A 16,899-nucleotide genomic window follows, 5' to 3' on the forward strand; every position below is an offset into this window, starting at 1 on the left:
CTTCTCAATATCCAGGAATCTATGTAATCTCACCACCATCGCCCTCGGCAGTTCATTCGCCTGCAGCTTCCTCATCAGTGCCTTAGGTGCCCGATCAACCTCCAGGGGCCTATCAAAGGCTCCCACCCCAATAGCTTTTGCAGCATATTGGCTAGAAAAGAGCATGTGTCCGTTCCCTTGATGCCCTCTGGCATCCCCACAATTCTCAAATTCTGCCTTCGGGAGCGGTCTCCAAATCCTCCAGCTTCTCCTTAAGCTGCATCTGGCTCTCCCGCATCATCCCAATCTCGGCCACCAACAAGGTAAGCTGCTCCCCCACTGCCTCCTCAACCTTTTGTATCACCTAGCTCTGGGTCTCCAACCTCAGCCCCACGCGGTCGATCCCCACTCTCAGCGAGTCTACCACATTCGCCAAGTCCTCCAGAGCCTCCCTCCTCTGCTGACTGAACTTTTTGTTCAGAAAGTCCACCAGCTGCTCCGTCGACCTTTGGGCTGGAAGGGCCGATACCTTGCTCTCCGCCATCTTTCCTGTGTCGCACAAAGAGTTTTTGCTCCTGCAACTCCTTTCTTCTAAACCCAATTCTGGTCCACAAATCCATTCACTGGTGGAGTATAGTCTTCCTCCACCCTTTTCCTTCAAAACATCTGCCCGGCATCCGGGGAAAAGGACTGAAAGAAATGCCTCTAGTGGGAGCTGCCAAATGTGCGACCACTCACTCCATGGCTTCCACCTGAACTCTAATCTGGAAAGTGTTGGCCTTTGAACAGTTCATATGGTCACTCTCTCAGATATGGATAAAATGTAACTTTTATTAAACAAAATTAATTGGGAGAAAAGTATCTCAAAAAAGAAAGATTTGCATGTATCTAGTGCCTGTTACAACCCTGGAATGTCTCCCCATTCAATGGCATTATTATTGCAGAATCTCCCCCCACGCCCATCAACATTCTTGATCAGTAACTGAACTGGACTAGCGATATAAATACTGTGGCTAAAAGAGCAGGTCAGATGCCGAGTAACTCAGCTCATCATTCCCCAAAGCCTGTCCACATTTACAAGGTTAATCCAGAGTGTGATGGAATACTCTCCACTTTCCCAGATGAGTGCAGCTCCAACAACGCTCAAGAAGCTGGACAGAACAAAACAGAATGCTTGGTCATCTACCATCCTACAACTTCATTCCCGCCACTACTAGTGCACAGTGACAGCCTATGGCCCATCTACAAGATTTATTGCAACAAACTCACTAAGGCTCATTCAACAGCACCTTCCAAATCCACACCCTTGACCACCCAGAACAACAAAGGCAGCAGGCGCATGGAAACACCTGCACCTATAATTTCCCTCCGAGTAACACACCACCCTGACTTGGAACTATATTACCCTTTCATTCCAGCTTTGACATGAGTTATCCAGACTCAAAATGTTGGGCGGGATTCTCTGTCGGCCATCGCCGAAATCGGGAAAGGCGATTAGGTGGAGAATCGGTCTTTACGGCAAATCGCAATTCTCTGGTGCTTCGACAGTGGCGTCAATGGTTCTATGCAGCACGTACAGCAAATGCCGTTTGCATATAATTAGCAGCCTAACCCGGTATTCTCCAGGGCCTCCCGCTGGGGAATTCCCGATGGCGAAGTTAATTTGTGCTTTTAAAAATCAAGAAACAGGCGCCGTGGCTGATGAGAAAGAGAGTGGAGGTTGGTGACGCAGAGGCGCGATTGTGGGTTGCCAGACCTGACACTGGCTGGGCTGTTGGGGGCCCTGCCAGGGCAGGGGGGTGATGCCATGGCAGGGCCCCATGGCCTTCATCCCTGCTCTGATCTCGACCAGGGTCTGCACGCTCGTGGCCATGGAACACAGGAAGTTGACCATCTCCGACTGGGACTGCGCCACATCACAGTGACTGTGCCACCACCTTCTCAGTCTGGGCCACATCAGCCAGTGACTGTGCCATCTCCCTCTGGGACTGGGTCACCTCCCTCTGGTTCTGTGCCATGTCGGCCAGCGCCTGGGCAATGCCAAGACCTGTTATGACTGGGCCACGCTCAGGAGCACTGCTGCAATGTCCACGTGGCTCTGGTACATGGTTGCCTGTGATAGGGCAGCCCTATGTGGGGGGAGGGGGTGTGATGGGGGGCTGACAAGTGCCATGGGCAACGGTAACTCAGCGGGGTCTCACTTCCTCGCCCGATGCCAACCTCATCCTGGCGACTGCCCTTTCTTCAGGCTCTCAGACCACATCCAGTGCCCTCTGTTCTACTGCGGTGAGGGGACGCAGATCCAGAGAGCACCTCCAGCCTTCTGCCTCTCTCTGCAGCCTTCTACTGAGGGGTGGGGGGGGCAAAGACAGTCTGACGCATGCAGCTCAGGGGGTGGGGACCTGGTGGCTTCAGTGGCCAAGGCCCCCGGCCATGGCGGCTGCTATGGGTGCCAGCATATGGTGCAGGGTGGGGGGTGGAGGCGGTTATGGGTGTATGGAACAGGGGTTGGTGCCAGGGTCACAGTGCTGCCTACTCACCCTGGCCGCCCTGCAGTTTGCATCAGGGGAGTATAATCTTGGACCATTGTGCCCGCGACTCGGGGGGGGGGGGGGGGGGGGTGCAATTGGGGCAGGGGAAGTGGAGGCCCACTGTGAAGATTAACGAGACAAAGACTGTACATGTATCAGGTGTAACATGATTCAAAAGTGCACAATTGACATATCCATTGCCCCGAGCTACAGAGAGTGAACAACACCCTCGCCCCCAGTGCCCACTCATAATCCTCAATCTTCTTGATCTTTCTAGTTTACTGCTACATCTAGGTGCGTCCTCAGGATGCACATCAGAGCAGCCTGCTGTTTTCCGCAACCTGTCTTGATGCCCTTGGAGGACGTCCTTTGGAGGGCGTGGGACTGAAGGTCTCCGGCAATTTACTGGTGTCGCTGGCGTCGCCTTGCCACCTTGTTCTGCTCATTGCCCTTGAAATGTGCCAGTGTCAGGAGGGGGGGATTCAGGAGAACTGGAGCCCATCGTCATCTCCTTGGTGACTGGCCCCAGGCTGGTCTCCAGCACTTCCTCCTCCCTGATGATGCCCAGTGGGCTCTGTGGGTCTCCATGGGACAGAGGGGCAGCTGGAGTAAGTGTCATCTGGCTCTGCTAGTTCTGGAGGCTCCGTGTTGTCTGCACCATGGTGAGGAGCGATGCTCCTCTGTGACTTGGCTACGCTCTCCAGTGCCTTGGCAATGTCCACCTGCATATAGCACATGTCCCTCAATATGATGACGAGGCCCTCAGCTATGGTCGTCACAGACTGAGCCATGCCTTGGACACCAGCAGTCAACACACTGACTTTGTGCTGCAGGCTTTCCACTGCAGCCGCCACCCGAGCAGTGTTGGCCTTGGTTCCACGCATTACCGGCATCAGCTCCTGCACCAGGAGCTTTTGGAACTCCTCCAACTGGCTATGCACCCACCGGAGTGTCATTGACATCCTCTCCTGAATCTCACAGCCGTGTCCTAGCATCTGCATCAGTTCTGGGATAACCTTGTCCAGAGGCTCGGCATCTGACTGAGATACAGCTCGGTCCTGGAATCCAACAGACCTCCAACTGCTGACTCCCTTGGATGGTCCGGCCTCCACCTGATGGGCATCAGCAGTTGTGTGGTGCTCACCAGATTGTGCCCCTGAAGCCTGTCCACTAACATCGCCCACTGAGGTGTGCGTCTCTGCACTGGTGGTAGGTGGGGATGATAGCTGTGACGTGTCGATGATGGTCTCTTTGGAGCTCTCTTTTGTAACAGGGGTGGGGCGGCTCTGGATGGACCGGCCTCATCAGATGGAGATCCTGTGAGAAAATGAACATGTGCTCAGTGCGAGGGAAGGATCATTTTGTCTGACATGAACAACTCACTTGAGCCAGGCCATCTGAGTGAAGGGGCAATGGATACCCACCTCTGTGGCGCAGGCCAATCTTGTTGTTGGTACCTGCTCTGTCCTCAGACAACACCAGAATCTCCAGGGCCCATTCATCATTGGGTGTGAGGACGCTGATCTCTGGTACTCCACTGCCCGTCTTGGCCCTTTCGCGCCTATTATGGGCAAACTTATCCTGCGGGGACAAAGAGGGACATTGTAAGATGCATGCTCAATTGATTGGGGGGGCCTATGGCAGGTGCCATGTGTGGGCACCGCAACTTCACATGAAAGGGTTGTGCTGATGGGTGCCAATGGGTGTTGAGGAACATGCATGAAGACCGGATGTGGGGAGGGTGCAAGGTGATGGCCAATGATTTGTGGCAGTGGTGTTGGGAATTTGCGGCATGGCTGGCAGGACTGATGCCAGGAGAGAGGTGTTAACTTACCCTTACAGCTTGGTGGAGGTCGTTGGTCTTCTTCCTACATTGGATGCTAGACCCCTGGTCATGCTGCCCGCACTGATTGCTGCTGCCACTGCCTTACAGGCGACATTGATGTCCCTGCTGCTGGCCCTCTGACCACCTCGGGGGAACAGGATGTCCCGTCTCACATCCACTGAGTCCAGAAGCCTGGCCAGGTCGGCATCCCCAAAACTAGGAGCAGGTCTGCGTGCTGCATTGCCTGTGTGTTGACTGGGAGTGAGTGGTGAGGGAGCGTTTAAAAGCAGCTCCCCCTTGTTATCAGTGAGACACTGAAGTGCGAGTCTGGCGAATCAGACAGCGAGACAGCCAGTAATGGTGAGAAGCTAATTTCCAGCACTAAGTGCAGTTAAATAGGGGCTGCAGTCTCATTGGCATGGCCATTGGGAATCGTGCCTAGACAATCGTGCCCGAAATGACACTTGGAACTTTTTCCGTTAAATCGCACCTGATGTTACCCTTGTGAGGAAGAGCATAACTAGAGGCCATCAATGTAAGATGGTCACTAAGAAGTCCAATCGGGAATTCAAACTTCTTTACCCAAAGAGTGTGAGAATGAGGAATTTGCTGCAACGGAGAGTGTCTGAAATGAAGAGTGAGGTGTTGGGTACTCTGCTACACAGACGAACCAACACGGTTGCGAATGGTACAACGCAGTTTTATTTCAAACATCTATTTACACTGGAAAACTGTTTACTGAGGTTCGATCATGACCCCTGATTCTGTGGACCTATTCCTAATTCTATCTTGTAGTGGCACTCAGCACATGGTGGATGTCTGAGTGGCTTGTAATGAGCTCTGTGCCCTGAGCCGTCTCCTGCTCGAGTGCCCAGGAAGTGTTGTGTTCCCTGTTTTGTACTGTGTATTGGCTGTCGTGTTGTGTGTGTTGATTGGTCCATTGATCTGTGGCACTCAGCACATGGTGGATGTCTGAGTGGCTTGTAATGAGCTCTGTGACCTGAGCCATCTCCTGCTCGAGTGCCCAGGTAGTGTCGTGTTCCCTGTTTTGTACTGTGATTGGCTGTTGTGTTGTGTGTGTTGATTGGTCCATTGATCTGTCCATCAGTATGTATGTATGTATGTGCTATGATGTTTACCTGAATATCATGACATCCCCCCCTTTTTACAAGAACATGTGCCTACGTGGTCATAAATAGAGATGTGTACTGAGTGTAGCTAAATGTGTGTGTGTGCAATATTTACAGCATGTACATGGCGATGTCGGGTGCGACATAACAACAAGGTTGTACCATAAACAAAGAACGAGGAAATGTTGAACGACAAAACGAATTCCTGTAACGATAAGAACAGAAACATATTAACACAGTGGTAGTATGAGTTCAATGTACAAGCAGTCTCATAAGTCCAGTCTAGTAGGTGGGCGACGAATTCGGGTTGACCGCCTCAAGGGTAGGTCTGGAACCACCGGCTGAGGAATGGGCCTGGCCATGGGCGACGACGGAAGGGGCATGGTGGCAGGCAGCTCCACGAAGTCGATATCAGGAACAACAGGAGGGCGCGGTGTCGGTGTAAGGTCCCGTAGCGAGCGTGGAAGTAGGCGAAGAGCCCGGCGATTGCGCCTACGAATGGATCCATCAGGCATGCGAATCAGGAACGAGCGGGGAGCCACGCGTCGGAGAACTTCGGCAGGTGCTGACCAGCCACCTTCTGGTAGGTGGATGCAGACTTTGTCTCCAGCGGCCAGGGCGGGAAGATCAGTTGCCCGTGTGTCATATGCCCTCCTCTGGCGACTGCGCTGCAGTTGCATTCTGTGTAGTACCGGAGCATGGTTGGTTGTGGGTGCCAGAATGGAAGGCACAGTGGTCCTGAGGGCGCGACCCATCAACAGCTGGGCTGGTGAGAGGCCAGTGGATAGTGGGGCCGAGCGATAGGCCAGCAGGGCTAGGCAGAAATCCGATCCGCAAGCAGCAGCCTTACAGAGGAGCCGCTTGACAATGTGAACGCCCTTCTCCGCCTTTCCATTGGACTGGGGATGCAGAGGGCTGGACATCACGTGTGTGAAACCATACGAGGCAGCAAAAGATGACCATTCCTGGCTGGCGAAACAGGGCCCATTATCCGACATGACAGTCATCGGAATGCCGTGGCGAGTGAAGGTGTCTTTGCAGGCCCTTATGACAGCGGACGATGTCAAATCGTGCAAGCGTATGACCTCTGGATAGTTGGAAAAGTAGTCAATGACGATGACATAGTCCCTGCTGAGCGCGTGAAAGAGGTCCACACCCACCTTCGCCCAGGGGGACGTCACCAGCTCATGGGGCAGAAGCGTCTCAGAAGGTTGCGCCGGTTGAAACCTTTGGCAGGTGGGGCAGTTGAGCACCATATTGGCAATGTCATCACTGATGCCCGGCCTGTATACCACCTCTCGGGCCCTCCGTCTGCACTTCTCGACCCCCAGGTGGCCTTCGTGTAGTTGGTCGAGGACCAGCTTATGCATGCTGTGAGGAATCACAATCTGGTCCAGCTTTAGAAGGACACCATCAATGACGGCCAAGTCGTCTCGGACATTGTAGAACTGCGGGCACTGCACTTTGAGCCACCCTCCCGTCATGTGGCACATCACACGTTGTAGAAGGGGGTCAGCCGCAGTCTCTCGGCGAATACGGGCCAGACTGTAGTCGTCAGCTGGCAGATTTGCCGATGTGAAAGCCACCTGCGTCTCGACCTAACAGACGAACCCCTCCGAATCTGGCGGTGTGCTCACTGCTCTAGATAGAGAATCCGCAATGATAAGGTCCTTACCTGGGGTGTAGACCAGTTGGAAGTCATACCTCCTAAGTTTAAGTAGGATGCGCTGGAGGCGAGGGGTCATCTCGTTCAGGTCCTTATTTATGATGCTGACCAGGGGGCGGTGGTCAGTCTCAACGGTAAACCGGGGGAGACCATACACATAGTCATGGAACTTGTCCAATCCGGCTAGCAAGCCCAGGCACTCCTTTTCGATCTGCGCGTAGCGCTGTTCTGTGGGGGTCATGGCCCGTGAGGCATAGGCGACCAGGGCCCATGACGCAGTGTCATCCCGCTGTAGGAGCACAGCCCCAATGCCGGACTGGCTGGCATCAGTCGAGATTTTGGTGTCACGAGATGTGTCAAAAAAGGCCAATACCGGTGCTCTGGTGAGCTTAAGTTTGATCTCCTCCCATTCCTGCTGGTGTGTGTGTAGCCACTGGAACTCCATGGACTTCTTGACAAGGTGGCGCAGAGCTGTCGTGTGGGAGGCAAGGTTGGGAATGACCTTCCCCAGGAAGTTGACCATGCCTAGGAAGCGTAGCACTGCTTTCTTGTCTGCCGGCTGCGGCATGGCTGTAATGGCGCTCACCTTGTCTGCATCCGGACGGACCCCTGACCGAAAAATGTGGTCCCCCAGGAACTTCAGCTCGGTTTGGCCGAAAGAACACTTGGCTCGGTTGAGGCGCAGGCCGTTCTTGCGTATGCGCGCAAAGACGCGCTGGAGACGATAGATGTGCTCCTGTGGTGTGGTGGACCAGATGATGACGTCGTCCACGTAGACGCGCACCCCTTCGATGCCTTCCATCATCTGCTCCATGATCCCGTGAAAGACCTCGGATGCCGAGATGATGCCAAATGGCATTCGGTTGTAGCAGAACCTGCCGAAAGGGGTATTGAAGGTGCTCAGCTTTCGGCTGGACGGATCTAGTTGGATCTGCCAAAAACCCTTCGAGGCATTCAGTTTCGTGAAGATTTTAGCCCGGGCCACTTCGCTTGTGATCTCTTCCCGTTTGGGTATGGGGTAGTGTTCCCTCATTATGTTGTTGTTGAGGTCTTTTGGATCAATACAGATCCGGAGCTCGCCGGAGGGCTTCTTAACACACACCATGGAGCTGACCCATGGCGTGGGCTCCGTGACCCGGGATAGGACCCCTTGGTCCTGGAGATCCTGCAGCTGCTGCTTGAGGCGGTCTTTGAGTGGCGCTGGGACCCTGCGAGGTGCGTGAATGACCGGGGTGGCGTCCGGTTTGAGCCGAATTCTGTGGGTGTAGGGCAGTGTTCCCATGCCCTCGAATGCCTTGTGGTTGTGGGCGAGGAGCGATTGGAGCTGTGCGCTGAACTCGGCATCCGGGAAGTCAGATGTGCCGTCTGGAGAGAGAGAGAGGACTCGTTGCACGAGGTGGAGAGCCTTGCATGCCTGTGCGCCTAGCAGGGAGTCCTTCGATGATCCGACTATCCCGAATTAGAGTGTGGCTGTGTGTGTGTTGTGTATCACCTGGAGCTGGCAGGGTTCCATAGCCAGGATAACGTTCCCGTTGTAGTCGACCATCCTGCAACGGGATTGCCCAATTGGTGGTCTGACCTTCATGGCGTAGAAGGCTGACCATGCTATGAGGTTGGCGGAGGCGCCAGTGTCCAGACAGAATGTTATCGGTGATCGGTTGACCGTTATGGTGGCACACCGTTCATCATCCTGATTGACAGTGTTAACTTGCACCGGCTGGTGGGTCCTGGCTGGAGACATTCGCTTCCCATCAATGACCACAACACGGAAGGTGTCCCGGTCGTCTGTGTCACTAGTCTGGATATCGTCTGGACACGACTCATAATAAGGAGGCTGAATGGTCCGCACGTCCCTGCGAGATTGTCGGAGTTGGGGAACAGGTTGAGCTGCTCGACAGCAAGCAGCGTAGTGGCCCACCTTGCCACAGCGGAGGCATTGTCGGGTTCTTGCGGGACATTGCCGCTTTAAATGTGCGGCTCCACAGTTGCCGCACGTCGTGACGTCATGGCGTTCGTTGCGCCACTGCGCATGCGCAGTTCGGTCTTGCGTCGAGCGCGCCTGCGCATCACATCCCTCAGTGTTGCCGTAGTTTTTGGCGCGCACAAGCGCAGGAGGCCTCGGAAAGCGCGCGAAGTGGCTGCCCTCGTCCGGGCCGCGGGCCGGGAGGAACTCGATAGCCTGGACGCGTTCGGCCTCGTAGGGCGCCTGCCTCGCTGATCTGGCTGCGTAGGACCCCTGCCGCGCCGATTCGGCCACCTGAAATTGGGTATAGCGGCTAGTCGCGTTTTCGTGCAGGACACAGGCTTCGATTGCGGAGGCTAAGGTGAGGCCTTTTATTTTTAAGAGCTGTAGGCGTAGGGTGCCCGAGGTGACCCCAAAAACAATCTGGTCCCGAATCATGGAATCGGAGGTGATGTCGTAACCGCAGGACTGCGTGAGGATGTGGAGATGCGTAAGGAATGACTGAAAGGGCTCATCCTTACCTTGCAGGCGCTGCTGGAAGAGATACCTCTCAAAGCTCTTGTTGGCCTCGATGTTGAAATGTTGGTCGAGCTTGAGAAGGACCGTCTTGTATTTGGTCTTGTCCTCACCTTCCGCGAACACCAGGGAGTTGTAGACATGGATGGCGTGTTGACCTGCCGTGGTGAGGAGGATGGCGATCTTTCTGGTGTCCGAGGCGCTTTCCTTTTCGTTGGCTTCCAGAAAGAGCTAGAAGCGTTGTTTAAACAGCTTCCAATTAACGCCGAGGTTTCCAGCGACTTGCAGCAACTGTGGTGTGTTGACGGTGTCCATGACGCAGGATGGCAGATCCCGGAGGATTTGTAGGTAGGTACCAAAGTCACTCCTGGTACTATGAAGTGTTGGGTACTCTGCTACACAGACGAACCAACACGGTTGCGAATGGTACGACGCAGTTTTATTTCAAACATCTATTCACACTGGTAAACTGTTTACTGAGGTTTGATCATGACCCTTGATTCTGTGGACCTATTCCTAATTCTATCTTGTAGTGGCACTCAGCACATGGTGGATGTCTGAGTGGCTTGTAATGAGCTCTGTGCCCTGAGCCGTCTCCTGCTCGAGTGCCCAGGATGTGTTGTGTTCCCTGTTTTGTACTGTGAATGCTCTTGCCTGTGATTGGCTGTCGTGTTGTGTGTGTTAATTGGTCCGTTGATCTGTCCATTAGTATGTATGTATGTGCTATGATGTTTACCTGAATATCATGACAAATAGTATGTAAAGGGCAACTAGACAAGCATATGAGGGAGAAGGGAACAGAGGGTTATGAGGGTGGATTTTAATGAGGAAAGATGGGCGAAGGCTCAAGTGAAGCATAAACACCAGCATGTACTGGTTGGGTTGAATGGCCTGTTTCTGTGCTGTTTATCCTCTATTCCTTTGTAAGACTTACGGTCCGATCACCAGACCAGTAATCAGGTAATTCAATTACAATCTTTCTCCGGGTAAATTAAATGAAGAATGGCAAAAGTAATAAAAAGGAATTAAAGTAAAAGATGGAATAAAGAGGACAAAATATTACAAGAGTATATTTCATTAATCTTTAAAAATTGTCCAAAAGAATAGGAAAGAAACAAAATAGTTTGCTACATTTCTGCAACCTTTTCAAAGTCTTTTATCACTTATTCGCTGGCAGTTTGCAAACAACTTAATTTTTATTTGCAGGATATCTCCAAAACCTGGCTTTAAAGGAAATTAGCATATTGCTTTCCAATGGTATTCTTCAGATTCTCTTTCTCCTGCACTCAAGTTTCAAGTTTTCTGAAAGTAAAAAGGTGTTCAAATATTCAAAACAATTTCTCAGAGTTCATGTCAATGAACACATCAAATGCAAGAAGTCAGATCTAAGACAGGATACTGGCAGCTGAAAAAGCAGTATTTTTGTATATCAGGCTCTAAGCTTGATGTATGGAAAGTCATAAATACATACACAGCACATGTTTCCCATTGCTGGCTCTATATTTTAAATCTTAAGTGTTCTGTGATTGATAAAATTGGTGCCCCACTAGGCTATGGACTTCATCATCATTGAATATTAGTTACATAGTTAAAAAAGAATGGTAGCCATTTTTACAAATACAGTGAGCTTTTGTTTAAAAAATATGGGATTCATTCATACAGACTCCTTTGTTAATCTGTATGTGCTAGGTTTAGAGCTATTGGGTGATCCAATCTAAACAACATCCTGCATTACTTATCTTGCCATTCAATCAGTAACCAAGTATTATAGATGTCAGTAGGATTGGAAACCTCAACTAACACTATGCTTGTCTTCATAGAAATGTCTCTGCAATATCAACGGCAGATATTCAATTAATAATTTTAGTTGAAAATTGCAACTTCAGTCTAGAAAGATAACACTACTATGTATCAGTACAATGTGAAAATTAAATGTAAAATGAAACTCCAGCAACATCCTCGTCTTATAGCCCAGGCTTATAACGTTTGTTTAAGTTTAGGACCTGTCTGAGGCTAATCATAAGAAACTTGAAAAGGAATCTAAGTTATGACTGTAATATCTTTCGAGATAACCATATGAGGCTAGTTACAAACTAAAATTGATTCTTGGTATTTATCAAAGTGAATTGTTCAGGGTACTTCTCCTGGTGGTAGTAACACTATGCAGATAACATTGAGACTGAGCAGAAAATGAAAAATAGAAAAACAAATAACTTCTTCAATTAAATCCTGTTAATGTCCTCTGCAGTTAGCTGAATGTTTAACTTCTGTGCTGATTGGAACTGAGGCATGGAGATTACAAAACTACTTTACACATCTTAGGAATGGATTTCATCAACATGACAAGATTCTCAACACCAGGAATCAGTTATCTTTTATCTTATCAAGTACCACCCAAGCAATATTATCACAATATATGCAGCAGGCTAAAGGTTGAGCCTTTCTCTGCTGCATGTTGTTAATAAATATTTCCATGAGATATTAAATATGGCAGTATTTCTGGTTTAGTTCAGTTGGCTGGATAGCTAGTTTGTGGTGCCGAGCAAGGCCAACAGTGTGGGTTCAATTCCCGTATCGGCTGAGGTTATTCGTGAAGGCCCCACCTTCTCAACCTTGCCTCTTGCCTGAGGTGTGGTGATCCTCAGGTTAAATCACCAGCAGTCAGCTCTCCCCCTCAAAGGGGAAAGCAGCTAATGGTCATCTGGGACCACGGTGACTTTACTTACTATTTCCAAAGATAAATAAGACATAAACGTTTTCAATCCATACAAGTAAGAAAAGAAAAGTAAATATTGCAAATTGAGGCACAAATCCAAAAAGCTGGCAATACAACACAGGGCTAACTATAAACTCAATTCTGAGGAGTTTTATCCTGGAAATGCTAACCTAACTTTATAGCTGCTGACTGACCTACTGTATACTTCTAACATTCTCTGTTTTTATTTCTGATCTTGAGTTTGCAGTTTTATTCTATTTTTTGTACTGATGATTTCTTGACATTTTTCTTAAGTTCTAGTCTTCATGATCATCAGTTGCCTCTCTCACCCTGTTTACCAGCATTCTCTGGAGTGCATTTGCCTGCATTCAGTTGTTTTTCTTTAACACCATTAACTTATTTATTAAAGATATGGGTAGAATAGTGAATTGTGTTCTATATTCTGAATTCATATACATACTAATATCGAATTAACATGAGTGATAACTGCACAGTTTAACACAAAAAGCTTGATTTGTAATGTTCAGTTTATTTTGGCTATTAAATAGGCACTGCATTATTTGAAAGTCATGGTGCCACTTATAATGAAAACACAGTGAGGAAAATTCTGTCAGCACTCAACTGCCATACTTCTGAAGTTCATTGTGTGCACTATAAGGACTAGTCAAATACCACAAACTGAATTTATGGAGCCCCTTGGTGCTAGCCAAAGTGTTGTCCCATATAATTAGAAAACAGTTATTTCTATGAATTTTAGAGAGCTACAACATTTCAAGGAGGCAGAAACTGTCATTATAAAACTAATGAATTTATATAACTTTCCTTTGTTTGCCTCTGACAGTTATATGTTTTATATTTCAAATGAAAAATTGCTGGAAACTCCACCTCAATTGATTGAACACATTCACTTCAGGCAACAACAGACCTAACTACCTTTATACAACACAATATTATTCAGACTTATTTGAAACTGAACATGTTTGGTTCAAAATAGGCTATATCTTGCTTACACAGAGTCAGTTCATGAAATAATACTTTCGATAAGATCTTGGAGGTAAAGCAAATCAGTATGAAACGTTGTTCCTGATATATGTACAACTCCATTTCACAAGAATTAATTTATTTACAAAATAGCAAAAGGAATAAGAAGATATAAAAAAGAAATATACAATAATTACATCTTTTTATGAACTAGCTCAAAATCAAATGTATTTTTGATTTACTAGTTCTGTTAAATATTTCATATTACCATAGTAGATATGTATCAAATTTTCAAACAAACACAATACAGCATACCATGAGCATATAGGCCTGCTGAAGTAATTTACCTTTTTCTTATTGACATATGAATAGATTTAAACAGTTATCTTTCAAATTCTATACAGAGTTCACTCACGATCTTGAAAGACAAATGCTGGATTTTTGTCAGGCAATAATGAGTAGACTATATCTTGCAGGGATTTCATTCCATTATCCATCTTGTGCCGGTGTTCTCCAGATTACAAGCACACAGTTCCCTCATGCCTGAATTATTTTAGCTTTGCACTGAGGTGCTGTGGAAGTCTAATGATGCAGTATGGACTAGTAAGGCTTGTTGTATATATCTGCCAATCAGGCATCGGGTTGTCTGAAAAGCCCACTAGGGGTCCTTATCCCTGGCTTGCTCACCTTTGTAGTATGGTGAGATAATTAGCTGTAAGGCTATCTGACAAGCGTCATTTCTATTTGATGTACACACCCACTGACAGCCACTTAATCATGTGAAAGAAATTCCTTGTCAGATGCAGCAGTCAAATACTTCAGTTGTTTCGGTGTTTTGAAGCACACGTATGTGTCTGTTTAGTGGGACTTGAACATCCCAAACAACCTAATTTTAATGGTCATGTAAGTTAACATAAAATCTCTGTATCTGCAGGAAGGGAATGATGTTAGCTTACTAGAAAGATGAATCTGATCTGTTAATTTAAGTCAAAAAAATGCAGTGAATGTTATCAATAAGATTAGACTAGGCATTGAATCCTTTGCTTTCACAAGGCCGAAGACTTATGTTTCAATAGCTGACTTCTTTTTGAGAAAGCTTTTGCTGATCTGGATGAAAGCATAGGCGGCATGGATCATCTCCATTTCATTCTGTAGTCCCAACCGCCTGCACTAGATCTGGAATGAATGATGTTTTTAAAACCTTTCCACCCATGCCTCAAAAGTACAACAGGACATCAACCTAGAAAGTTCACATCCTGACTGAGGGGTTAAAAATGTCAACAATCATTGTCCAGAATCAAGCCTTGACATTCACGAATATGCTCTGTGTAATTTTGAAGAGGCAGTTGGATATTTTTTTAAAAATCATACAATCTCTACATAATTTTTGAAATTGAGTGTTATGAAACAAATTTAGAGAAATAGAAATAAAGCATAATATTTAGTTCATAGTTCAGTATTAATAAGATAAATTACGATAATCTTTTTCTTTAAATTCTAAGCAGAAATGCTACTGACGTCAGTCCTCAAGTGATTACATACTTTATTTCTTTTAAGTGCAATTAGCATTACTGATGTTCATGAACAATTATGAAATAAAACTGCTCATTTGCAAGGTCATTGACCTGAACGTTAACTTTCCACAGATGCTGCTGGACCTATTGTGTTTTCCGGTATTTTCTCTTTTTCTTTTATGTATGGAGGTACAATGACAACCCCTCTTGAATTAACAGTTAGTTGCAATATTAGGCAGTACTGGTGTTGCTGTAGGGATGGATTTGTCTTTCACGAAAGAGTGTGCTCAGTTACACAACAATATAAGACTACGGACGCGATTCTCCGGAAATATTTCAAAGTATTGTAGCGAGTGGGAACTGCCATGAGTTTTCTGCCGTTCGGCCCAGCGAGGCTGCAACGCTATTCAACATTAATTGTCCCATTTAACAAGACCGCACGGGCTTCTCGACGCAGATTAGGGCTCGCCAGCTGATTTGCTGGCACCGCGCTCGCCAGCCCCCCACTAACAAGGTCGATCAGTACTTAAGCAGCACTTGCTCAGCCAATCCAAGCCAGTTTGCAACAATGGCCGATGTTGCTAACTTGCTGTTGTCTCTTAATTTGGCTCTGTTTAATTATGTTTGCTCAAGAGTCGCCAGGTATCTTTCGACACCGCCACAAGGTTCTAAACCAAATACTGATCAAAGACTCGATACACCAGTTAGTAAGTTCAAAAGCAATGCTCATTTAGTTACACACAGTCAAATCTACTCATGCATAAAACTCTACAACCTAAACTATCACTATTACGAAAAGCCTATACTTAGCTTCGGGTGCCCACTCAGTCAGAGGAACAATGGCCGTTGCTCGGTTCTGAGGCTGCTGGGTTGAGCTGTTTACAGGATAGCAACTAGGTGCGTCTATCTCGTAGCGTGCGTTGACTTGGAACTTACTTGGCCTGGCGTAGCTGCTAGGCAGGTCTCTCCTCGCTGAGAGCCAAGGCCAAGAGAGCGATTCTCTCTTGGGGAATCCTTTTTATACCCAAAAGGGCTTTGCGCAGTTTTGGGTGGGCCTTGAACTTGGCCCCAATTAATTGGGCCGTTTCCCAATCGTTCTTATTGATTTTCCTCCAATAGAGGGGTGGGTTCCCTGATTGCTGGGTGTGTCCTAGGTGGCCGTTAGTCTGCTTTGTTTTAGTCTCCTCTGGCATGTTGCCTTTTATTCCCGGGGATGGCTCATTAGTATGTAGATGGTTCTGCAGTACCATTCCTGTCTGAGAGCTAAGGCTCGAATCAACAGACAGACCTGGCACCTGCTTGCTTTTTCGGTATTGTCCAATTTTCCCTGCATTCTTTGCAAGTGTCCATTTTGTAATCAGGACGTGGCCATCCCAGATGGCTACACTCACTCCTTGTGATCCTCAACACGAAGCGCGAAGGATCACATTACTGCGTCGTCTTCATCCTCTGACCAAATGGGGCACCCAAAATCAGGCTCTACTCTGTCCTATCCTATGAAACACAATTTTAACTAAATCATTTTAAACACATACATTATTATAAAACTCTACAGGGCGCTATGACATTAATGCATGCATTACAGAAAAAAAAAAAAACTGGAACCTTTAACTATCCTCAATAAACTATCCTCATTCAAACAATCAAAAATAATCTACAACATTTGAAATGTACAAAATAGCACAAAATAGCAGCACACAAATTTCTCTGGCCTGGCAGTCAGACACAGAGGTTTACATCTCTTTATTTCACAGAATATATAAGGAGAAATGGATGCACTTTAATCCGTCTCAATAGGTTCGGGGGTCTGGTGAAATCCGAAAATGGGGGATCTAAACCTGTATACCGGGGTGCGAGAGCGGTAGGCTCTCTTTCGCCATTTCCTGACTCTAAGTGTCAGCACGACACTGCAAAGTATCGCCAGTACTAAGAGGGCTTCGACTACATGCGATAGTGAGTACCAGGTGATAAACTTATCACACCAGGTCGGGGTATTGTTACCTGTCCCTGGGCTAGTTATCTGTGTATTCAGTGTATTGCAGGGGTGGGAATCATTTACGGCTTGTGTGGTAGGGGTC

At 47.8% G+C, this 16,899-nt stretch overlaps 1 protein-coding gene across 1 annotated transcript in view; it reads right to left on the reverse strand.

The window, feature by feature from the left end:
* LOC140429409 (protein limb expression 1 homolog) overlaps positions 1-13,875 on the reverse strand; it is a 73,708-nt gene extending 59,833 nt beyond the window's left edge. The window contains exon 1 of the mRNA XM_072516349.1: positions 13,723-13,875. Coding sequence (XP_072372450.1) covers positions 13,723-13,804 — 82 coding nt within the window. The 5' untranslated portion in view covers positions 13,805-13,875. The remainder of the gene's footprint in view (positions 1-13,722) is intronic.
* Between the last annotated feature and the right edge of the window lie 3,024 nt (positions 13,876-16,899).

Source organism: Scyliorhinus torazame, chromosome 9, assembly GCF_047496885.1.
Source record: "Scyliorhinus torazame isolate Kashiwa2021f chromosome 9, sScyTor2.1, whole genome shotgun sequence".
In the NCBI taxonomy this organism is placed as follows: Eukaryota; Metazoa; Chordata; class Chondrichthyes; order Carcharhiniformes; family Scyliorhinidae; genus Scyliorhinus; species Scyliorhinus torazame.